The following is a 26,050-nucleotide window of genomic DNA, read 5'->3' on the forward strand; positions in this document are numbered from 1 at the left end:
TTGCATCCATGTTCATCAGGGATATTACTTTGTAAGTTTCTGTCCTTGAAGTGTCTTTGTCTGGCTTTAATAACAGTGTAACACTACTCTTCTAAAATAAGTTTAGAAATATTCCCTCTGCTTCATTGTTTTGGAAAAGTTTGAGAATTTGTATTAGTTCTATAAATGTCTGGTAAAATTCAGTAGTGAAGCTGCCTAATCTTGGGCTTTCCTTTGGTGGGATGTTTTTATTACTGGCTTAATCTCTTTTCTTATTATTGGCTTATTCAGATCTTGTTTCTTCGTGATTCACTATTTGCAGGTTGTATATGTCTAGGAATTTATTCCTTTCTTTAGGGTGGTGCATAACTTCATAGTAGTTTCTTATAATCCTTTGTATTTTGGTGATATCAGTTGTAAATGTCCCCTCTTTCAGTTCTGATCTTATTTGAGTACTCTCTTTTTTCCCTAGTCTAGGTAAGAATTTGTTTTTATCTTCCCCGTCCCCCCCCCCAAAAAAAAACCCCACAATTTTTAGTTTTGTTCATTTTTTCTAGTCTTTATTTCAACTGTGATCTTTGTTATTTACTTCTTTATGCTAACTTTTGGGCTTAGTCTGTTCTTTTTTTAGTTCCTTTAGGTGAAAAGTAAGATTATTTGTGATCCTTCTTTGTTGATGTAGGTGTGTATTGCTGTAAATTTCCATTAGGACTGATTTTGCTGCATCACATAAGTTTTGTTTCCATTTTCATTTGTCTCAAGGTAATTTTTTATTTACTTTTTGATTTCTTCTGTGAACTATTAGTTGTTTGGGAGCATGTTGTTTAATTTCCACATATTGCTGTATTTTCCACCAGAATTGATTCTTGTTCTTGATTTCTAGTTTCATGCCATTGTAATCAGAAAAGGGACTTGATATGTTTCTCTCCTCTTAAACTTAAGAATAGTTTTGTGGACTAACATATAATATATCCTGGAGAATGTTCCATGTGCATTTGAGAACAAAATGTATTCTACTGCTTCTGGATGGAATGTTTCATATATGCCTGTTAGGTCCATTTGGTCTAAAGTGTAATTGAAGCCCATTGTTTCTTAATATTGATTTTCTGTCTAGGGAATCAATCTGCCCACTGTGAAAAGTAGAGTATTGAGGTCCTATCTCCCTCTTCAGATCATTTAACAATTGCTTTATGTATTCAGGTGTGTCAATGTTGGGTGCATATATTTTTACAATTGTTATGCCTTCTTGGTGAATTAATCCCTTATCATTATATAAGAAACTTTATTTCTTTTTATAGTATTGACTTAAAGTCTATTTTGTCTGATAGAAGTATAGCTACCCCTGCTCTCAATTTCCATTTAGGTAGAATATCTTTTTCCATCCCTTCACCTTCAGTCTATGTGTATGTTTAGTAGAAAAGTGAATCTCTTGCCGGGCACAGTGGCTCACGCCTATAATCCCAACACTTTGGGAGGTCAACGCGGGTGGGATCACCAGAGATCGGGAGTTCCAGACCAGCCTGACCAACATGGAGAAAACCCATGTCTACTAAAAGTACAAAATTAGCTGGGTGTGGTTGTGGGTGCTTGTAATCCCAATTACTTGGGAGGCTGAGGCAGGAGAATTGCTTGAACCCAGGAGGTGGAGGTTGCAGTGAGACGAGATTGTGCCATTACACTCCAGCCTGGGCAACAGGAGCAAAAGTCTGTCTCAAAAAGAAAAAAAAAAAAAAAAAAGAAAGGAAAAGAAAAAAAAAGTGAGTCTCTTATAGGTAGTATGTGGTTGTGATTAAAAAAAAAAAAAATCCATTCTGTCATTCTATGTCTTTTTCTTGGAGAATCTAATCCATTTACATTCAAGGTAACTATTGGTAAGAAATTGCTAGTGTCATTTTGTAATTTGTTTTCTGATTGTTTTGTAGCTCCCTTGTTTCTTTTTTCCCTACTGCTACCTTCCTTTGTGGTTTGGTGGTTTTCTGTGGTGGTGTGCTTTGAATTCTTTCTTTTATAGTCTATGCAACTACCGTTGTATTTGCCATAAGGCTAACTTAAAACATTTTATCCTTATAACAGGATACTTTAAGCGGATAAAAACTTGCCTTTAGTTGCATACAAAAACTCTATGCTTTCACAACCCCTACCTTTTATGATTTTGATGTCAAAGTTTACATTTGTTTTTTAAAATTTGTATCTCTTGACAATTTATTGTAGCTACAGCTGTTTTTGTTTCATCTTTTAAACCTAATACAAATAACATTGCTTTACCTGCCACTTTTACCATAGTAGAGAATTCTATGAATGACTTATACCATTTAGTTTTTTACTTTTATGTTTTTCGTTAACTAGCAGTCTTTTATTTAAGCCTAAAGAACTCCCTTTTAGTAATTTCAGTAGAGCAGGCCTAGTGGTGACAAACTCCCTTAGGCATTGTTTATCTGGAAAAGTGTTTATTTCTCCCTTTGCCAAGTAAAGTGTTGTTAACAGTTTTGTTTCTTTCAGCACTTTGAATATACCATCCCACTCTCACTGGCCTGTAAGATTTTTTGCTGATAAAGCCACTGAATCTGTATTGGGGCTACCTTGAATGTGATATGTTTCTTATCTTTGCTGCTTTCAGTATTCTTTGTCTTTGATTTTTGATAATTTGGTTGTGATGTGTCTTGGTGAACTCTTTGGGTTGAATTTGGTGACCTCAGCTTCCTGTTAGTGAATTTTGTCATCTTTTCTCAGATTTGGGAATTTTTCAGCTATTCCTTCCTTATATATGCTTTCTAGCCCTTTTTCTTTCTATTCTCGTTAAGGACCTCCTATTATGCAAAAGTTAGCTAGCCTGATGTGTCCTATAATTCTTACAGGCATTCTCTTTTGTTTGTTTCTCATTGGATAATTTCAAATGTCTTACCTTTGAGCTCACTGATTCTTCTGCTTGATCAAGTCTGCTGTTGAAGTGTTCTACTGAGATTTTCAGTTCAGTTACTGTATCCTTTATCTTTAGAATTTCTATTGTTTGTGTTTATATTTCTTTGTTAAACTTCTCATTCTGTTCATACGTTGTTTTCCAAATTTCATTTTTCTGTCCATATTTTCTTGTACTTTGTTGAACTTTAAGAGGATTAGTCTACCTTATTTGTCATTTCACAGGTCTCTATTTCTTCTGAGTCTGTTACTGGAGCTTCAATATCCAATGTACACCAGAAACTTTGCTAATTCCATAGTAAATGTTAGAAATGGGTTTTTTAATGGTAAAATCAGTGGCTTGCTAATTTGTATATTAGAAGCTGGCTTGCATTGGTGAAGTTGAGGGCATTTGATTAATGTATCCTGGCTAAAATACTTCTAGAGAACCTCTCCACGTTGCAAGAATAGGGTATAGAAATCTGAGGAGGCCTTTAACATGGCCCTCAGAAAGGACACACAGGGCTTGACCCCTAAACATATAAACATGTACAGAAATGAGGTGAGAACATGTTTTGACTGATGCCAGTAGTTAACACAGCAGAGCCTAATGCTGGTCACTGTTACAAATACCTTGTATAATAAACCTTTAATTTGAGAGGCTGTAAGCCCTGAAAGCAAAGGCTTACAGTACCTCTTGCATGAACACTCCTGTGTGTGCTTTCTAAGAAATGCTTTAAAAATAATGCATGTGGCACAAATTGATTTGACACTGGCTCTTTATAAGCTGCTATCAAGGTTGTGGGGAATAGCTAACTCCTACCCACTTTCCCTGACAAATAGAAACTGGTAGTTACCTACCAAAAGTATGTAAAAGCTGTATCTGACCCAAAGGCCAGTTAGGTCAAAACACCTTGAAAGGAGCTCAGTTTAAGGAAATCAGTGGTGTCACAGAGCCCCACTAACGTGTGTACAAGTTTTCATAGTTTGACTATAGGATGTGCTTAGTTTCACAGGTGAGTCTTACCTTGTGATACTTTTAGAGCAAAAGTCAAATCAAAGATGATTTTTAAAAAACATTTCAAAGAATCATAAAGAATAAAAGCCTCCTTAGGAAGTCTTCTGGAGTTCTGCCCACTTCCCTTAGGTGGCTCTTTACTGTGCCCATCTCATAGCCTCTCTCCCTCCATTTGGTGTATTGCAGAGTAAAGCTCACTGTTTACAGGAGTGGTAGAAAGTGTGGTCCTTTCCCAGACTCCTTTTTCCCTTCCCCTTCTCGTTTTTGGGAAGATGTGTTTGATAATAGAATTAAACAACAGACTGACAAATGACTAACACATTTAGCTAAGCTACATAAGCAGATGTCAGTTTGACGTGAAGGGTTTAAAAGATCTATGAATTCTCTGGGGACTCCTCCCCTAGACCTGAAGGATCAGGTGCTGCCTTCTATGCCACCTGTGCAGAGGGCAAAAGAGCAGAACCATACTCATGTTCAGTGTGAATAAAGGGGACATTTGAACTCTGTGCAGACCCCTCATTGGAAGGGTGTTTCTTCTCCTGCTGCATCCACAAAGAGCACTCCTTAGCCTTGCCTTTTGTCAGTTCTCTCCCCAATAAGCTTCTGAGCAGAGAACCCAGTGCAGTTCAGAGACTGAAGTCTGGTGTCCCAGGTCTGAGTTCTAGCTCTAGCTCTCTGTGTAACTTTGGCATGTCCCAAAGTAACTCTCCACAACTTGACAGGTGTTACTTGAGTTTTGGATACAGGTGACTCTTAGCCCATCTGTGCTTCAGAGATGTCATCACTTGGGCCACATGACCTCTGGACACCTTTCCTACTTTGAGCGGCAGAACAGATGGGAGCTCCTGCTGCCTCTGAGCTTCAGTGAATTATCACTTGTTGGAGGGAAGCTTCAAGCATTTTGTATCTTTTGTATCTTTCAAGAGCAAGCACAGTCAGCAAGAATATGTAGCAGATGCTAGTGAACACCAGTGATTAGGGTTGAATGCTGGATTTAAATATGGAGCTTAGGCTGTGAAGGAAGCCTGAAGAACCTAGAGCCCCATAAACTGCTCTCTGTGAGATCTGACACCATTTCCCACTGATGAGCCTTGGGTCTAATAGGTAGCACTGATTCCACATAGAGTATGTGAGTGTAATACACTGAAAGCGAAGAGAATAAAATGATGGCTAACATGATGTTCCAAACTTTAAACAGGAGAAAAACACATAATTCCATTATGTATAAGAACCCACACAGAGATCAGGAGAATAACCTCATTGGAGAATCAATGACCTATGTGGGGAATTTAGAGTAGAGCTGAGATTGAAAAAATGGGCCAAAGTCAGGTGGCCAAGGGCCTTAATACCTTGTATACAAGATGTGTAGTCAAGAAAGACCATGCCTTAGTTACACAGCAGTTCCCTTGGGCCTACAAAGAGCTGCCTAGCCTGGGACTGTTGTAGAGAAAGACTACTATGTTGCAGTGATGCAGGGACTCCTCCATATATATATGCGTGCTCAGTTGGCTCTGTAATAAATCTTACTTTTATTTATTAACTTTTCTTGCACATTGGCTTGGTGCATCAGTTGGAAGTCAGAGGCTGAACGAAGTGAAGACTGAGCCAAAGGAAGTTCTCAGCCTTTAGAGAGGTGGAATTCACATTAAACACACAATAAACAAATGAACTCACATTATAAAGGAGAGAGTCAGAAGATCTTAGTGGCTGGTGTCATCGGGCCTTATTTGCCCAAAGTGCCTATTCTTTATAGGAATCCACTCCCAGGGTAGATGGGCTACATCCTTAGTAGGCTTTATGCCTATGTTCTCCTGGCCATTGGCTCCTCCAGGGCTGGCCTTTTTCAGTCTCTCTGTAGAGGTTCCTGTGGCTGGTTGGATCTGGCCTTCACAGAAGGGTCAGTGCCTTGGCTCAGGTTACAGGACTGGTAATCTTGCTTTGTTAAGAGTAATGTTATTTCCCCATTTCCAAATTCTCCAGGGAGATGGAATGTCAAAGATAGTATCACTGTAGCACCTACATCCTAGGTTCCAGAAGCAGAGAAGAGAATATACTGAAGCTGTAGAAAGGCCTATTAGTCTATGTCAGAGATTAACTGGATGTGAGGACCGTTTCTGGGATGGTGTATACAGAACTGGAGAACTGGATAGGGAGTCAGAAAGAGCTGAAGACGATGTCTTTGAAGTTTCCAAAGTGGATAACTAGGTCAACAGAGTATTATTCAAGAAAGTATTAACATAGGATTGAGATGCAGTCAGTAGTCATGGAATTGAAATTTCAAAGTATATACCTCTTGGATCTCAGGGGTGTTGAGCTGATCACCTGGGCTAACACTCCTATGACCCTAGGGAAAATCAAATGGCCTGGTCCTGTGGCCATGGTAGGGGTGTCATCACCTTAATCAAACTGGGACAGTGCTGTTGGATATTCATCTGGAACTTGTTGCAGACCCACATTTTGCTGGGTTTCACCACAACCAAGGCCTTTTTGATCCTTTTCTCGGTTAACATCAGTACATCATTGCAAAGTTAATCCTCATATAATAGGGAATGAAACTAATTGCTTCTAAAAACAAGATTTTTACAACTCTAAAACTGTTCAAGCATATGGGCATATGTATAGTCGCAGGCAGTGTTTCAGGTGCAGACTGTTCTTGGCTGCAGTGGTTGTTTACAGACAACATCTGTTCAATATTTGATGATTATCCCCGAGTGTTTTAAAGCATAGTACTGGGCTCTGCTGACCGTACAACAAACTGGCATTTTTGACCTATAGGGCCCTGGGCTAGGAGATACAGTTCTGAGGGGAAGTGAAAGATAGTGAACAACTGCACAACTGACCCTTTGTTAGTTGCAATAAAGCAATCCAACCACCCAACCCACTCTGATGGCTTTCTTACTATTTAAGGTTGGTGGTGTCAAAGAGACACCCTCCTGTACAGTGTGCAGTGAGTCAACATCATTTCCACAAAACCTCCTTCCTGCACAAAGGACTTATCATAGTTGGTTAAGAAGTAAAATTTTCCTGTATCAGTCACAGGAGTTCACCAGTTAAGATACTGTTAGCTGAAGACTTCTGGGGTGACTTAATGAAATAGCTCAGCCATGTGGTTTAAAAACGAGATTCTGCTATCCCTCCACATAGCTGTCCATGCATCTACATCATGTCAAGGCTGGTCTCCTTGGTGGTAGAAAGGCTGACAGTAAAAACTGGAGCCACATGATTCCTTGCTTAGGCACAGTGTTTCTTCATACTCTCACATGGGAGCAGGCATGTTCTTTCCCCAGGCTCACAGTAAACACTCTGTCAAATTTCACAGGCCCAAAGTGCTTTTGGTTATCCCCATTCCAAACCAATTTGTGGCAGGGATGATAGCATTACCCTGACTGCCTTAGACTAATATACCTACTGCACTTCTAGGGCTGGGGATAATTTTGAGGTCAACCATTCAAACTGCATGACAGTCATTCCATGGAAGAAGTATGGTCTAAATCTTTGGGGCAACCTGAATTCATGAAAACTCTCTTAGATTTATGTAACTAATTTTAGAATTCACTTCTGTACCATTTAATTTTACTAATAAAAATACTACCTTTACCCTAAATTTCAGCCAAGCGTAAGGCTCCCTTGGGACAGAAGGAATTATCAAAGCTTTGTGTTTTTATACATAGTAGCGTTTGACAAAGAAATAACTCTGAAGGAAGGAGAACAACCAAGCAGAGTCTAGATGCACAGAAGTCTTTGAGGCTTGGTAGGCAGAAGGAAAGGGCAGGACTACTTTAGGAATACAATGTTTCAGTAAAAGAGGTTGGGGTCTGTTGATCTTGAGGAGAGATGAGGATGGACTGGAAAACAGGAGAGAGATAGGAGAGGAAAGCATATGGATGATGTATATACTGTATGGCTAACCATCAATCGACCCTAACAAGATAACAGTTGTTAGATGGTTAGCTATTTAAAGAAAGAAACCTGAACAAGTAACAATCTTGAGTTGCAAAGTGGCTGGAGTCACACAACAGACTAAATTTCTGGTAGAACAAATGCAGCAGCTTATGTGAAGATTACCATGTCTGAAGCTGGTTAGAAAAGGTCTAACGTTCAACCAAAGTCACAGTTCTTGAGCTCGGTACACAGAGACAGACTGCTAACAGCTGATGTGTCCTCAGCGAGAGTGTCCTCATTTATATCCTCATTCTCCTCTTCTGCCTCCTTTTTTGTTTGTTGGTTTTAAACCTTTGGAAAGTCTCATCATTCAATACAGTCTAATATATCACAATAACAGAGGCGGCCCAATTTCTACAGATTGACTAATTCCATCCTTGAAAAGTTCATATACTAAAACTATATAAAGCATCATTTTCAACCATCCTTTAGAAAAATTCCCCTATTAAATGTTAACTCTAAATCCTTTATCTCTGTTAATAACCTTACTAAAAACTTCCCCATCACTGCCTGCCAGGGAGATCAAAAGAAATCACATTTACGAAACCTCCAACACCTGTACCTGACTGAAAAGCAAACATACAGACCTTTCAGTCCTGCCCTACTATTCCGCTCCTATCACACAGAGGCATGTGGACATCCCCTTGGGAAGCGGACAGCTCTTAGGTGGAAGCTAGGCCTGAGTAAGCAGGCCAGGAAACATGTCTCCCAGGACCCACACTCTTGGGAGAAGCACTTGGCCACCAGACAGCATGTCCTGTCAACCTACAGAGTTCTGAAAAACCAACACTGGACCGGGAATAGAACCCTGTGGTCACAGTGCCCACAGTTCACTAAGCACCCTCACAGGTCTTTGACAGAACACTGACTGCCAGGTCCCCTCGTGGGCAGAGAAATGGAAGATTCCCAGGCCCAACTGAGCATCTCAGGGAAGAACCACAAGCAGAGCAACTGCCAGAGCTGGTCGGCCAGCGTTGGCAACCAGGGAAGCAAGTGCTACACCATATTTGGAGAGAGCATAAAACTTAAGGAAATAGAGAAGTCCTACTCAGTTCTGTTCTTCAACTGGAAACGAGAACTTGCGAAAAAGAAACCCAGTTTTCTGGAGTCCATGGAGAAATATGAAGCCAATGCTTGACTAACAGAGCAGAAAGCCTTTTATAAATAATGCCAGTCAAAGCTCCAAAGGTCAGAGCTGATGCAAGCCCGACTGTTCTGACAATTTCCTAGGTTGCTAGGCAACAAGGAGCTGGTCAAACAGCTCACCTTCGAGGACGTACTTTATAATACCACCCTGGTAGACGAGCGCGAGGCAGCAGTGAAGGCAGTAGTCAAGAACAGGAGAGGGAGGTTAACAGCAAGATGCTCTTCAGACAGTCTGGACAAAGACAGTCTCTACCCAGCTCTCAGGAGTGGCCTGCTTAAGAAGGTGGAGGCCCCGGCAGCTCCCAGGGTGACCCTAAAGACAGACTCCAAGGAAAAGGGTGTGAGGGCAATGGTGAATAGGAGGAGGTCCCAGTAGACACAGCAAGTCAGCTCAGGTTTTATCTTTAGAGTCTCTGAACAGTGAAGAGAAGCCTTCTGTGGACAACATTCCACCACTATGGGAGGGGAAAGGTGCCACGAGAGACTTCTCCAGTGGGGCACACAAGCATTGTGCAGTGATCCTCAAGATCCAGCCATTGGCAGGAAATCGAAAGGCAAGCTTCTTAATTACATAGTCTATGGAGACAGAAGTGTGGTGCACCCCCAAAATAAAAGGCCAAGACGCAGGAACAACCTCCACAACCTGGAGTATATACAAATGAACCCAGGCCTGCTGACTCAGATCCACGCCATCCTAAAGCAGGGTATTCTCACGAAAGAAAGGGCTGAGTATTTGGTGCAGAGAATCAGAAGTCTCCCACTGCCCACACATTTTCTCTTCAAAGATTTCTTTTCCAAGAACCCATTGAATAAAGGAAGGGAGGAGCACTGAATGCCCCAGAAATCAGAATGCAGGATGCAGGCAGAGGACAGTAAATAGTTCTCAAAGAGATAAGAAAATAAATTGGAAGCAATTTCATTACCACAAATAATAGACCTTTTTTCTAAGGCACCCCTTCCCTTTCCACCCAATTGTCATTCAGCAACTACTGAATACTTACCAATGAAAAACCTTACCCCTGACCTCAAGGCTGCTCCTGAGCTCTGGTAGAAAATGCTTTCCTCATCTATAAAACATGGCAAGCAAGGCAGGATTTAATAGTAAGAAAGTGAACTCAGGGCACAGTAGCACTGCAGGACTTCAAATGGAAATATGGAGAGAAGCAGTGAGAACAGGCAGCAAAAGCAGGGCAGGTGAGGCTGGGACCAGGGCATCTGGAACTTTCCACACCAGCTTGGATCTCCATGCCAAACAACAGTTTTCAAGGAGAGGTATCTAAGAGGAACATGACTCTGGGAAACTTTTTGGCAGTATTGCTTACTGCATACTAGAAAGTAAAAGAATTTGGGGAACATTCACTAATTTGCTTCTTCAGGGGCTTGGGTAGGGAACAGGAACAGGAACCTGGCTCTAATTTCTGAACTTTTATCAGTAAAAGCAATCCAACAAATGAAAGTTAGTCAATGAGAGAACTGGGAGGGTCTGCCCTCCCTCCTCCTTCCTTGAGTCAAGCCTTCTTGGGGGGGACCTCCTGACATTTAATTAAGTGAAGACAATGTCCACTGAAGGAAGCGGACCTGAAAGTGACACGCTACTGTGAAATGAGCATGGAGTAGGAGCTTGTTACATATATGAAATGGCCAGTGCTCTTGAGCAAAGCGCTTCACAACTTGAGACCTAAGTTTTCTCCTCCATATGCTGAGGGCTGGGCAAGATGATCTGTCAGGCCATTTTTACCCCTAAGCCACCAAAATCCAATTGCTTTAGCTTGTCACAAAAGCAGGTATCGAATGGCTATCCTGCAGTCCCTCCAGTCAACATCCAGACTTTTTCCCTGAGGCAATATAAGACAACAGTTAACATATTTTTATCAGTTTAGGTGGTCATGAGATAAACATATATGGGAGGTGGTAGTTTTTCACTTAAATGAATATAATAATGGTATAGATCTCTTTAAGTAGTATTTGTTTCTTAAATATTTAAGTTCCCTAAAGACGGTAAGAATAACCCAAGAAAGTGAAATTAATGTCACAAAGCACACGGCTAAATAACTGCAGGTTTGCGGTGCCATGTGTGAGATCAGATGACAGAAGGGAGGCCTACCTTCAGGCAGAGGCTTCTCATGTTCCCTGGAGTGGCCATGTGCTCTTCTACACGACTGCTTCCACTTCGGTTACGTAGAAGCTATTTAAAGCACACAGATGGTTGTGATGAGATAAAAGCCACCCTTAAGTGAATAATGGAAATTATAGCATGATTTGAGGGTGGGGGTGGAGGTGGGAGTAGAGATGGGTAGAAAGGAGTGCAAGGGAAACAAAGGAGCCTTCATAAAATTAAAGTCACTTAGGATAACATGATTGATTTACTCAACACCTTCTTAGGAACATAAAGCAAACAAGTGGGTTTTCCTTTTACTGCTTTTCTGAAATGAGCTACACTCAAGAAAGCAACATGGGGGTTGTGCTGTCCCTGCACAGTGGCAGGAGAATATGAGGAGCAGCTGAATGCCAGAACAGCTCCATCCAAGATCATTTTTCACACGCATGAACCATTCTTATACTACCTTTTACTGGCAATTTCTGTAGAAATCTGGAAGTCTGGTTGACAAATCTGGCCCTTGAACTTTGCAATAACGGTGGCATTCATATATTCATTCAACAAGTATGTGTGTACGGGACAGTGGAGCAAATAAAACAGATACGTTCCTACTGTCATGAGGCTTAACATTTAAGGAGGGAATTAGGCAGTCATGAAGTAAACATAAAAATACAGATTGTAATAGGCACTATGGAATAATGAATACTTTGGGGAACACAATTTAAATTTGAAATATATCTCAGTTCCATTAACACATGTTGAAGGTGAATGGCATGGCACTTTTTTGCTGGATTTAGGGCCTGGATGCAAGCATATTGGGGTAACTTCTGAAATGCATTGTAGGGTAATGCATTTCCTTCCATTTGGGCCCAAGTGTATTATTTACCACCCAGTTGTGATGAGCTGGGATCCTCCTGCTCAATCTCAGCTTGAAGCACTTGGAGGTTACCTGCCTGCTGTGGGTGATTATTTTGGAGCAAGGTACTTCATTTGCCTCAAGAAACAGATTTGATACCACTACTGTCCCCTTTTGGAACAGAGAAGTAGGCAAGACCCCAGTGTGAGGCAGAGTGATGGGATCTTTAGGATGCCAGAGTCATTACATCATTATGTAATGTATGTAATTGATGTAACTGATGATTTTGGAGTTTATATATTTCCAAAGTTTCAAAATATTTTCACTTGGCTGATTTATCTTTATGGTGATGACAGTAAGTAGATATATGCCCTCCTTAAAAGTTACAGTGAGAGTTGACATTGGGAAAAGGGAGGCTTGGCCAGGGTTATGCAGACACAGTACGGAGGGGGATGGAAAGTTTCTGAGACACCCCAGTTAACTGCGTGGATCCACAAAGCACATGTACAGTCTGCTCTGTGCACTGGAGGTACAGCCACGAAAAAGACAGTCTCTGCCCTCACGGAGCCTGGTGTCTGTCTCCTGCAGCAGACAAAAACCAACCTGCTTTTTCTCTCTGCCTCTGCTGTGGGTTCCTTGTGTAACTCTCAAATGCTAGCATTTCCATGGATCCTCGTCCTTCTCTCCTCTCTGCCTTTTCCAGGATGATAATTTTCCTGGCCACGGGTTCAGCTATGGTCTAGGTCAGGAGTCATACATTTTTATCTTCTGTGTACATTTTTCTCTAGACCCGTAGTTTTAACTGCCTCAGGACAGCTCTCCCTGGATATCCCTCAGACACAACTAACACGTCATTCAATTGTACTATTAATAATTTTCCCTTCAAAACCCACTCTTCTTCTCTGTAGACCCAACAGCAACACTGTCCACCCAGCTCTCAAAACCTGAAATGGGGGAGCTGTCTTTGACTCAACTCTCCCATGCATGAGCACTGAATCAATCACCGAGTCCCTAGCATGTCTTGGACTCTGGCCTCCCTTCTATCCTCAGATTGTCTGCCTTTTAAAAATTATAGCAATAACTTAACTGCAAAGACCACAAGTACACTTGTGCTCTTTCAGTTTGCAATAAACATAAAATGTAAAACTGATTATGTCTTTGCTTCTTAACGTCTGCAAAATAAAGTCCAAAGTCCTTGGTATGGTCTGTAAGGCCCTCATTATCCCAATCTCATCTTGATTCCTTACAGCCTGCACTCAGATATACTAAAGAGCATCCGCCTGTCTGCCTCACACACACCTATCCTGTCTGTCAAGATTCGGCTTGACCTTCATCACCTATCTGCAGTATTTTTGGATCTGAATTCTCTGCCCACATTGTACTTTCACATACTTCTTTTATCCTTAGTGGTTTGTACTTATGCCTGCTCTAACTAGACTGTCTCCCTGTAGTAGACTCCTTGATTCAACAAAGCAGCTCTCAATCAGCCTGAAATCCGTGGCACCCGGCAAAATGGCAAACATGCAATAGGTATTTGCTCAGTAAATGTTAATGAAAGGAAAAAAATTCAAACTTCAGTTGGAATAGGATTAGAGACAACTTAAAAAGTTTCCCATAGAAATCTTCCTCATCATAAATATCATCATCCTAAATGTCCCGAGTCTTTCCACAGGTCTAATTTACCAAATGATGAAGACTCTCTTTCTCACTATGTGTTTGGGAGAGGCAGGCGCAGAACACATTTTTTTTGCTGCAAGTCTACTCTCTGGATTCATTCTTCTGGGGATGAAATCTCAGGCTGTGTAGCTTTTCTGGTCCCTTTTTGGTAATCAACAAATCATCAGTTGTTCTAGGGTATTAAAAAGCCCACACCTTTGAAACATCAAGATGCCAAACTCTCTCTTAATGGAAAACATAATTCCACCTCTTACTGAGGCCTTTGAGTGGGAAGCTTAAAGACAGCAGTGTGGGGAAATTGGTTTTTCTTTTCCTCCCTCCACATTCTTTCCCATTCAAGAGCTGCTGCTGCCCTTTCTGGAGGGGAGGGAATTAGAAGAAAAGATCCTGCCTTACCCAGTCACTGTTAATTATTACTCTGAGCCAGGGTGGTGAATGACTCTTTCCTGGAATACACGCTGCTGGGAACCACCGCTGAGATTCTCTAAGCAGGCAGCTTCCAACCTCTCCTCCCTCAACAGCTTCAACATTATATGGCACTCAGCTGCAGGGTGCCTGGCTCCAGGCAGGCAGCCCACTTGTGCAGCGTAGTTTTCCAGATGGCTCATAGTCCATCTCTTTTCAGTGACCAGTGTGGCCCCTGGGAAACATACGTCTTGACTCCATTATTGGTGGGAGTACTCTTTAGTTAGTTGCCACAGGCCACTTCAGACATGTCTTACCCTGAGACCCTTTTCAGAGTCAGGTACCATCCCTCTGTCTCCTAGCATCTAAAGATCACAGCTGAAGGTCTCCAAGTAGTTCACTTAAAAAATACCTCAGTAAGTTTAGAAACAGGGAAAGCCCCCAATTCATTCTGAGAGCTGTATGACTCTCATCCCCAAACCAGACAGATATATAATATGAAAACTACAGACCAATATTCCTTATGAATATACATGCAAACATTCTAAACAAAATACTAGCAAACCAAATCTAGCAGCATAGAACAAGGTTTATGTAGCATGGACAACTGAGATTATCCCAGGAATGCAAGGTTAATTCAATATACAAAAGTCCATTAATACAACATATTAATAGAATAAAGGACAAAACAACATGACAATCTTGATACAGAAGAAGCATTTGACAAAAAGCAAAGCAGTGGCTTGGTTTTTTTTTTTTTTTTGATTAAAAAACACTCAGTAAACTAGGTTTAATAAAAGAATTTCCTCAACTTGATGCAAACCCACAGCTAACATCATACTCAATGCTGAAAGACTGAATGCTTTCCCCCTAAAATCAGGAACAAGAAAAAGATGTCTGCTCTTGTCACTTCTATCCAATACTGTACTGGAGGTGCCAGCCAGTACACTAAGACAAGAAAATGAAATAATAAGAATCTAGACTGGAAAGGAAGAAGGTATTTCTGTTCACAGATGCATGATCTCATAAGCAAAAAATACTAAGTGACCAAAAAAATAGAATTTTAGAAAAGCTACAATACACATGATCAACATACAAAAATCAATTTTATTACTAAGACCAGTGATGAATACAAAAATAAAAATTAGAAAATAATCATATAAAGTGGCATCAATAAAATACTTAGAAAAAAATTAAAGAAGTCAAGACTTGTACACTGAAATCTATAAAACATCACTGAAATAAAGACCTAAGCAAATGCAAAGACATCCCACAGTCATGGAATAGAAAACCTAATACCATTAAAATAGCAGTTATTTCTCAAATTTATCAATTCAACTAAATCCCTATCAAGATCCCAGCTTTGCAGGAATTGACACAATGATCCTAAAATTCGTATGAAATGCAAGGGACTGAAAATAGACAAATGATTTTGGGGAAAAAAAAACTGGCAGACTTGCACATCCCAAATCCAAACTTAGTACAAAGCTACAGCAATCAAGACAGTGCGGTGCTGGTATAAGGATAAACATATAGGACAACAGAGTTAAGACTGAGAATCCAGAAAGTCTTACATTTATGGTCAACTGTTCTTTCACAAGGGTCCCAGGACCATTCATGGGGAAATTAAAAGTCTTTTCAACAACTGGTGCTTGGGCAGATGGATATATAGATACCAATGCACTTATGAAAAAAATGGATGAAATAGGAAGCTTCACTACATTCTACTGCATGCTGGGTCATTTTCAATCATTTAGGTGGCAACACTGACAAGATAACAGAAAAATGGAGGCAATAACATGTGAAAGGCAAAATGGTTTTTTTTTTTAAAAAAAGGGACAATATCCATCGTGAATTTACTTACACTCCAGGCAAAGGTTATTAAAAGAAAAAAAAAAAAATTCCTTAACTGAAATGTGGAAGGGGTATCAAGAGCAGACCCTACAAGAATTCCAGTGACTCCTCACTGTTCAACTAAGAGATGTACCCCACCATGCCGTGCTACCATGGAAGCATTGGAGGCGCTCTGGGGGTTGATGACGTCTTCATGGATGAGGTACTTTAAAAATGTGGTCATGAAGAGTATTTGAGAAATATGACAAGATGCTGGGTAGGAATGCAGGGAGAAAAGTGTGTAACCCACGGCCAAATTGGAAAGATCAGTGAGGGGGCAATTTGTGGAGGCACTGAACGCAGAGAATATTAAAATTAGCAAGATGGTGTTCTAGCACAATGTAAAGGATTGGAAGAGGGAGATCAGAGTCAGGGAATTAAATTAGGCAGCTGCTAAGAATGTCCAGGTGAGTCAGAGGATCAGGACCTGTAAGGGCAGTATAAATAAAGGAGGAATGACAGCAGGGGTTTACGGGGAAAGAATTGACAACCTGTGACAATTGAGGAATGAGAGATTTTGATGATTGGGGTGAAGGTTACATTTCGTAAAAAGAAACAAAGAATGGCCGACAGAGACGCAAGATGAAGAATTTTGTTTTTAGGCCTACTGACTTTGAGGTAGCGGGAAGAACTCCTGGAGACAGAGGTCTGAGTAGAAGATACAGAATTGGGGAAGAATCTTTGGGAGTGCCTGAGGTTGACCAGAGAGAACTGGGCAAGAACAGGTAAGGACTTTAAGCAGAACTGGAGGAGTATCCATCCAAAATCTGGGTAAATTGGGACGGAAAAATAAGCAGCCAGAGAAGCAACAGCTCAAGTTAGGGTACAGTCAAGGTTATAGATACGTGTTACTGATTTTGGCAATGAGGTGGTTATAAGGATCCTTGAAGACTGTACTTTCAGTGAAACTGTCATGGATTAGTAGCCTTTCACAGTGATATCTACCCCACACCTGCAACGAAATCTTGCAGTGGCTGTTAACAAATGCCAACCCACTAACTGGGAGGGGAGAAAAAGACTTGGGACTCTGTACTTGTAAAACCCTCTACCCTCCCCAGGCAATTCTTTCCACACTAACACTGTTGAGGTAAAAGGAGGCAACCAAATGAGGGAGCAAATGGAAGGTGTGTTTTGGATTATACAGTGGCCCATGGAAGTGTGGGAGGGGTACAGATGGCCCTTAGATAGACACTGGTGGAAAGTCAGAAAAAAAAATTGCGGTAAGCAGGTAAAGGGATCAAGAGTACACAGGAACTGGTCTTGGGACGACATTTCTTTCTCTGACAGTCTGTATGGAATTCTTGGGGAAATTCCTCAAAGGGGCCTGGAATCTCAGAAGGGTCATGTTTTTAATGGGAACAGGGAGTGATGCTGCCCCATTACAACCATCTGTTCTAACAGAATGTCTGTACCGAGGAGGGATGAATAACAGCAAGGTCTGTTTGAAGCCTCATTTTCAAGTTTCTTTTTGATATGGATCTCCCTATACAAGCAAGCATCCCCAAAAGTAGTTATCTCAGGAAACCAAGGTTAGGATGACCAGCTCATTTGCTGGAGCTGCCAAGGTCCAGAAAAGTTTGGCTGCAGGCTGTTTTCATGTTTTATGTTTGAAATGTTCTATAATGAAAGTTAAAAAAAAGTTAGCATTTATTTGGAAAACCAGTTACTTTAGTTTATGGTTCCTTTTTTTCCCTCCAGAGCTTCCTGGAGATTGAGGTCTAATTCAAAGAAAACCAAACTATATAATAGAGTACCTGGGCAAAAAAGTACTTTTATAACATAACATTTGGGGTAGACGAAGTATCCACTATCGTCAAAACTTCTCTGTTTTCCTCTTCCTTATTGTTCAGGGACATTCCATGCAGCAAAAGTAAGGGGAGTGACAACATGCCTAGCATAATTAAGCAAGCTAGAGCAGCTAGTCTGTGCAACTGATGATTTTTTCCCTCTAAAATTTTAAGGGTAGGTTCATTGTGACTCTGTTAGAAGTCTACTTGATGTGAATTCTGTATCTGATAACCTATTTCAATTATCACTTTAAAATTTGTCATATGGATACATTATTACAATCATAGAACTTCAGTACCGTAATAATAAAACTTGAGAACTGAAGAGCACACATTTCTTCACGAATTTATTATATAAAACGCCCTCAGAGTATTTAATTTCTCCTCACTTTAATTACACATTAAGAAGCACAGTGGATGAGAAGCCTTTAAGATGACTACAGTTGCACGAAGGTCCCTTTCATCAAGGTAGCGTACGTACCTTAACAGTGTTCTAAAGGCTGGCCCAGAAAAACCCCATGTTACCTTATCACAATATGGAAAGCATTGTCTTCTTTTTCCACTAAATTATGGTGAAAAGTGCCACAGTTTTATTTAGCATTATGGTACATAACAGTTCTGTCTCAATTATGAAAAAATTAAAATAATCCTGAAAGACATCCTTTTTCTCCCCCCAATGATTTGAAAGCTGCATTTTTCCTGCCAATTTCAAACAAATCATCAGGTTGATCTACAGTAATCAGTTAAAACAATCACCAAGGCACAAGCTCAGCACATTAGCTATAGCTTGTAGCAAAAGGATATATCAATGTCTCACCTTAGTTAAAAATACATAATCCTTTTATTTTATAATGCAATAAAAGAAATTAACATCACATACACAGAAGACTAGGAAAGGGGAAACTACTTACTTCCGAAAATCCAGTAATGTAAACCTACTTGTACTTTTCCATAGTACATGAAAGTAATGTTTAACATGTTTTGAATTAAATTTAACCTGTGGGGCTATACAATGTAATTCTTAGGAGTAATAGTTTCATTCATTTCCAGGTCAGCTTACTGTATGATTAAGTAACACAAGGCACAGTAGCCATCTTTTTCATTATGTTGCAACACTGATCACGTGCCTCGATAAAATGGCTGATTCAACAAGATGATGGCAACACGAAGGGGAGACTTTGGATTGTCTATTTAAAATCTAGGTAATAAGTAATTAATAAAAACTCTATCTTAAGTGCACTTTCACATGCTTTTTGTTTATAATAAACAACAAACTTCCTAACTTTGTTGCAATAGGCTTGACTACCATTTCATTTGGCCAAATGCACTTTCCCCAGTAAACTTAAAATAACAAGAACAACAAGAACAAAAATCCCTGTCCTTTCATATACTAAGAAAGAGGATTGGCTACTGAAACAGTTCATTGCAAGACACATGAAGACAACATACTGTGGCATGAGTTGTTTTTTAATTTGTTGTGCTGTTACTAAAGTTCTGAGGGCTGCAGTTAAAACATTCCAATTTCTCCCTTCCATCTTTATTGATTCTCAAGATTTTGCACAGAAAACTCTTTGGGGGCTAGAACAGCAGTAATTGCATCACACTGTTTCAAAGACTTCAAGTTTCAAAAGCAAATCATTAAAAAAAAAATACAGTTCCTGATTTGAGTTAGATACAGGGACAAAAAAGTAGCACATACTTGAAGGTTACATGGTCTACAAATGGTGGCAATATTTTTCTTGGGAGAGTAGTTCTGTTGGTATATATTTTTTAAATACTCAAAAGGCTCAACCTCAAGCAGTAATAAACACAAGCAAAAGTGATTTAACCCTTAAAATAAATATTCAGAAAAACCTCTCTGTACATACAAGTGAAAGAATATGTAACACTTTCACGCAAAAAAATAATTATAATAATAATAAAGGATTTGTTCATATATGTAGCTGAAATCTGCTGTTCCAGCCCACATGTCCCCAAGAAAGAAGGGAGGCACAGACAGAGGTGACTACTGTGGTTCACTATCTTACAGCCTTTTTGTACTGGGACACTATCACCACCAAACATTTATCCCTCTTGTTATATTTTTAAAATTTTTTAAATTTTTTCTTTTTTTTTTCTTCCTTTTTTTTGTTTTATTTTGTTTTGTTTTACAGCATGCCAAATCCTTTGGCATACGTGATGGCCTTCAACAATCTCTCTTTAAGTTTTTCTTTGCTTGAATATTCCGGAAGTAAAAGCACATTAAAGCAAGTATGAGATGTAGGTAACCTAAATAGAGAAAAGGGGAAAAAACAGGAAAATAATAAGTCATGGGAAATACACTTAGAATCATATATAGTTGAGATGGTTTGCAATGCAAACTATACATTAATGCAAATCATAAACTTTTTCTTGTGTAACTACCAAGAATCAGTTTGTCTTTATCCTATAAATTACTCAAAGCTAGTAACAATGATGATAAGATACTTATCCATTGAGTTTTTACTACATACCAGATACCGTTTTAGGTATTTAATTATTACAGTTCATTTCACTAAATCTTTCCACAACAAAACCACAGAGAGGACATCAGTAAATGCACTTCAGAGGTTAGGTCACGGAGAAGTAACTTCCTCTAAGGTGGAGAAAATATGCAAACCTGGTTTACAAGATTTCAAACTGTGTGCTCTTAAATGCTTATTAGAAATACTGCTGGCAGTATGACTATGAAAATGATTTGATAACGGGATTCTAGCATAATCGAATGATAATCTTCCAAGCCTCAATGTAACCATTCTAAATAGATTATCATGTAACACGGCTTTCAACTAACAAGCTGGGAATCAAAAATGTAAATGAATCATACTAATTTGAAAAATTCCAAACCAATGTGAGTCCCATAATAATTTTTAACTAGGGCAATTCCTTAAAAGTTTCCTCACACAATGACAGCAAAATATTTTCTCAATTGTCTAATATGATTTGAGGATTTGTAGATAAAATCACAAAGGTGCTTAGAAACTGTAAAGACAGTTCATATGTGTGTGATGAGGAATGCAAGGTTTTCACTAGGTATAGAGTCACCACTTAATAATTACCTTTCTGTGTCTGGGCCATTTTTGGCTATAATCATCTTTAATTTTCCTAGTCCTCCCACAGGTGCTCTGTCTGTGCCCGTTGTAAACTGCAAGAAGAGTCTTTTCTGTTCATCTGTAAATGAATGAACGATTTCCCAGAACTCCCTAATGAGAAAAAATACAATACTGGTTTCAGTTTGGCATTCATTATGACTGGTACTAATATAAGCTTATGATTTGCATTTAAACTATATTAAGAGACAACTTGGAAGTTAATTATCAGGATAATATCACTTCTGGTGATTTAATAATTTCCAAGCAAATTTATCTTAAACAGTTCTGAATACATAAAAATTTAGATTACAATATAGTAAAATATTAGTACTACAATAGTAAAAAATTGAGAAAACCCAAGTGTGTAATAACAGGAAATGACTATGTAAACTAAACTATGCTATAATCACATTATGTAGAGTCAGTAACAAACAAAAGACAAAATCCTATGAATTGAAAAAGACGGAAAGGAATATTGGGAAAGATTAACTCCAGGTGCCTTTGGGTATATATTTTATTTATCCTTTCTCCATTATTCTCCTTGTCTACTCATCCTTTAACTCAGCTTTGGGGGGGAAAAGTGATACAGATTAAGGACAAAAGAAAAAAAAAGACCCCCTGCCCCAACCAACTGGCCCCAAATGCAAACAACTATATACATACCTAATAGCAGTAATACAAAAGTTCAATTTTTATAGGAACTAGAATACTTTTAACAAGTAATATGTGCTGTGTATGGAGGAGGAGAATTATTCTGACATTTCTGCCACGTGCAGTTATTTTAAGAGAATGATTTATCCTCTGGCATTCCTAAAATCTATGTAATAAAAGCTATGTTTTAATGACACGTTAGTTTGAGTTCTAAAAAACGAAATACAAGCTTATAAAGTGCAATCTTGAAGTTTGTTTGAATAATCAGGCATCTATAAAACATATATACACTAGTTCATAGTTAAATGATTTTTTTTTTTTTTTGAGACAGAGTCTCACTCTGTCACCCAGGCTGGAGTGCAGTGGTGCGATCTCAGCTCATGCAAGCTCCGCCTCCTGGGTTCAGACCATTCTCCTACCTCAGCCTCCCAAGTAGCTGGGACTACAGGTGCCCGCCACCACACCTGGCTAATTTTTTTGTACTTTTAATAGAGGTGTGGTTTCACCATGTTAGCCAGGATGGTCTCTATCTCCTGACCTCATGATCTGCCCACCTTGGCCTCCCAAAGTGCTGGGATTGCTGGCATGAGCCACCACGCCTGGTCTATAGCTAAATAATGTTAAGATTAAAACATTTTTTTAAAAAAGTATTTTTAGTCGCTTATATAAAATGCATTTTAATATTTATTCAGAAAGTTCTTTCCAGAGCCTGGTGTGGTGGCTCACGCCTGTAATCCGAGCACTTTGGAAGGCTAAGGTGGGTGGATCACCTGAGGTCAGGGGTTCGAGATCAGCCTGACCAACACGTTGAAACCCTATCTCTACTAAAATATAAAAATTAGCCGGGTGTGGTGGCGGATGCCTGTAACCTCAGCTACTTGGGAGGCCGAGGCAGGAGAATCGCTTGAACACAGGAGGTGGAGGCTACAACGAGCTGAGATCACACCATTGCACTCTAGCCTGGGAAACAAGAGCACCACTCCATCTCAACAAACAAACAAACAAAATTATTTCCAGAATGTTGGCAGAGAACACCACACATCCCAAATCAGTAATTACAATTTTCTAGTTTTTGATATTCTAATATTCCAACATACTATTTTTATTACCAAAATGCTGGCATTTTTGTTGCTGCAACACCATTTATCTGAAATAAATTAAAGGTTTTATTAGAATTCTTGGCTTTCTCCAATCTCTTGCCACTTCCCTTCCCTGCCCCTCTACGAATCTACCAGTCAGCCAGAGAAAACAAAAAAGAAACACACAACCACAGAAAACGGGACTTGAAACTAGCAGGAGCATCTCCCAGTTAAGGAGGAAAGGAATCAGACCCCAGTTCATGACATTCCTTTTGGGGAGGCTGGCAAGAGAAAATAGTCTGCTGTAGCACACAGCCCTCCAACATAGCAGAAAAGCTGCCCTGCAGTGGGTGGTAATAAAGCCTCCTCACACTGCAGTGGGGCTCTGAAGCTTAACTGAACCAGCTACACCTAAGGAGGCAGATCAAAGAGCACCACCGAAGAGGAGAGACAGACCCTGCAGGAAGTGGCAGATGAGTAGTGGTCACAATGACCAGTCCCGCTATATAGCTGCTGCTTTGGTCTTTCTTTTAAATGAAACCTTTAAAAATTTTATACAATGAAAATAATTAGGGAACAAAATTTGTCTCTTCCTATAAGTGTTATGTGTGTTACATTAACCCGTTGAATTAAATAAGAATACATTTATTTAGAAAGCTGAAGAAAAAATGAAGAGGCTTCCAGGTTTCCACAAAAAAGTGGTGGCTGTATCGATCACATCCTACTAACATCTCTAAAAATCTATCCAGATCAAAAAGGGGAGAAATAAAAAAAAAACCCTATGACTTAGGTCTAGAGTAAAACTAGGAGACAGAGCAATAAACTCCAAATACCATAGAAGTGGGGAAATGAGCAGGGTCCAGCAGGAGCTACATCGAAGAGTGGCTTGTGCAGAATCATACTGATTAGGGATCACCAAAGGCCAGACCGCACCCGCCTCCACCACCCGCCCCACAACAGAGCACTACTGAGGGCAGGTTAGAGCACTGGCAACGGGGTGGTTAAAGGAAGGACTACAGAAAAGTAGTTGGGTCCAGCAATGGCAGGCTCAGGAATGCACCATGCATGAAAGGAAGACGGGTACCTTGGAAAGCAGAAGTGTCCCTTAAGTGGCTGTAAAGGGGTGGAAGCAGCTAATGAAAAAGAATCTTCATTAAGTGGATGGAGCTGAAAAATTAGCAAGTGGTGATTCTGCCCTTACTAAAGCAACAGAGGAGGGATGCCTTCAGCCAAGACCCCTAAAGCCATACAAATTCCTCTCTGCTTCACTCTAAGGTCTAGTAATAACATGTCCAGAAAAAAAGTAACATCTATTATAGAAACATAAACAAGAAAAACAGAATTCCTAAGTCCAAATAAAGTTATTATGGAAAGAGTCTGGCAAATGAGAAGCAAAACTTTCCGGTAGACAAAAGTACACCAGAAAAATTCAGTCATAAACAACAGGCAACTCGTAACACCACATTCCAACACAAAGGGAGAATGTAGCAGCAGACAAGACAGACCACCAATGATGAGAAATACAAATTCAGAGAGAAATGAGCACATCCTAAATAGAAATAAGAATACTAAAAAATACTGAAGAAATATGCAAGGTAATTTTGGAAATAAAGGCTAATTTTATTATAAGGTGACCAAAGAAGCAGCAATATGACTAAAATTTCTACTGAGGACAGAGTCTAGAAAATTCAAAAACAAAGAAAATGAATAAAATAAACCTAACTAAAGAAATGCGTATCAAAGCATAGTAACGAAAAAGATTAATAGCTGACTACATAAACATAAAAGCTTTCACTTGGCAAAAATCCTATAAGCAAGGTTAAAAGACAAATGGCAAACTGGGAAAAAATATTTGCAAATTTACCAGCGTTAAAGGACTAATCTCCTTAACATATAAAGTTTCTAAAAATGAAGAAAACAACCGAGCAGCAAAATGAGCAAAAGACCATATAAAACTATAAACAGCTCTTAAGTACAAGAAAAAATGTCCATCATCATTCATAACTGAGGTAAACTCAAAAATTGTAAGTATAGTAAAATACCATTTCTCAATTGGCAGATAAGTAAACATCCACATTTAACAACACATGTTTGGAAAGTTTTAAGAAAAGAGAGACTGTTGTAAACTGGTGGGAATGCAAAATGTTACTTTTCTGTGAAGGAGAATTTGGCAGTATCTAGCAAAATTATATATGCATCTACCATTTGATGCAACAATCCCACTTCTAACAATTTATCTTAATGATACCTTACATATGTAAGGAATAATGCATGAACATGAGAGGATTCACTGTGACATTAGTACTAACAGCAAAAGGTTAAAAATAACCTCGATGCCTATAAATATTGATAAGCTATGCCGCATCCACACAAAGTAGCAGTATTCAGTCCTACAAAAGAAAATGGAAAACACCTCTGCAATGATGTAGGGTGATTCTCAGGATACACTAGAAAGATTACTTTCCTAGTTCTGTCCTCTGATAAGGCCTACAAGTAGTAACATTCAAAACCAAAGGCCATACTTTGCATCTAAAATCTGACTTCTAAATGCCATTCTCCAACAATTTATTGGAAAAATAACTTATTCCAGGACTGAGACTGAATGTTCGAGATTAGCTAGAAATTTCAAAATCTAATAGAGTCATTTTAAAAGCACAAGAAGGCTAAGGAATTTGAATATCATTTAGAGTAATGACTGTGAAACATATTAAATACAAAAACACTGAGTTCTTAATATTCAAAAAGGCAGCAAAACCAACCAAAAAACAAAATTAAATTGTCACTATTAAAGTTATTACATTAACTTCTTACTCTAAAAACCTTAAAGCTATTTTATCATGCCTTTTCAGTAGAACTGTTTTTTCAAGGTAATCGAATGACACCCAATGATGAGAAAAAACAGTGCCAGGTATATATGTAGGACAAGCAGATGGAATTTTTTTTTCCCTAAACAGCCATTTTGCAATCCCAATGAGATAACAGATTAAGGTAATGATACTGATAAATACGGAAATCAGGTGAAGGGCAGATGGCACATTCTGGAAAGATGATGATAGCAGTGACATAGTTATTATTTATTTATTTTTTTTTGGTTTTATTCCCTCCCAACCTCCCCTACAAAAAAGAGCAAACTGAGAAAACCAAAGACCCAGAGACATTATCTATAACAAAACCATGAACCATTGCATATAAGTGGACAAAACAAAGCTCTGACAAGTACAAGACTGGTTAGTAAGGAAGCAGATGGAAGGTAACTGACTGGGTTTCTTACAGCCCTGTGAACAGGAAAAACCTCAATACTGCCAACCCACTGGAAAGCACAGGCCATCTGAAAACAGGGCTAAAAGTTTAAAAAAGTTCTACAGGATCTAATTTGCAGATGATTACAAAGGGATCATGATGCAGTAAGCTCTGGGCCCTTAAAATTCCCAAATACCAAATCCTCCCACCAAAACAAACCATGTACCAAGGAAAAACTTGTGGGAATAACTTCCAAATGGACCAGATCAAAGAT

At 39.3% G+C, this 26,050-nt stretch overlaps 1 protein-coding gene and 1 long non-coding RNA gene across 5 annotated transcripts in view; one reads left to right on the forward strand and one right to left on the reverse strand.

Annotated features, from left to right (window-relative positions):
• LOC105540753 overlaps positions 1–18,928 on the forward strand; it is a 62,790-nt gene extending 43,862 nt beyond the window's left edge. Inside the window, exon 8 of the long non-coding RNA XR_001006252.1 lies at positions 18,747–18,928. This is a non-coding gene — a long non-coding RNA (uncharacterized LOC105540753). The remainder of the gene's footprint in view (positions 1–18,746) is intronic.
• The window catches only part of UBE3A (ubiquitin protein ligase E3A), a 99,423-nt gene continuing 91,396 nt past the window's right edge, over positions 18,024–26,050 (reverse strand). For all 4 annotated transcript variants that reach the window (XM_011981472.1, XM_011981471.1, XM_011981470.1 and 1 more), the window contains 2 exons: positions 20,774–20,917; positions 18,024–19,964 (listed from right to left, as the gene is read on the reverse strand). In XM_011981472.1, coding sequence (XP_011836862.1) covers positions 19,844–19,964; positions 20,774–20,917 — 265 coding nt within the window. In that variant the 3' untranslated portion in view covers positions 18,024–19,843. The remainder of the gene's footprint in view (positions 19,965–20,773; positions 20,918–26,050) is intronic.

This window comes from Mandrillus leucophaeus, unplaced genomic scaffold, assembly GCF_000951045.1.
Source record: "Mandrillus leucophaeus isolate KB7577 unplaced genomic scaffold, Mleu.le_1.0 Scaffold227, whole genome shotgun sequence".
Taxonomy (NCBI): Eukaryota; Metazoa; Chordata; class Mammalia; order Primates; family Cercopithecidae; genus Mandrillus; species Mandrillus leucophaeus.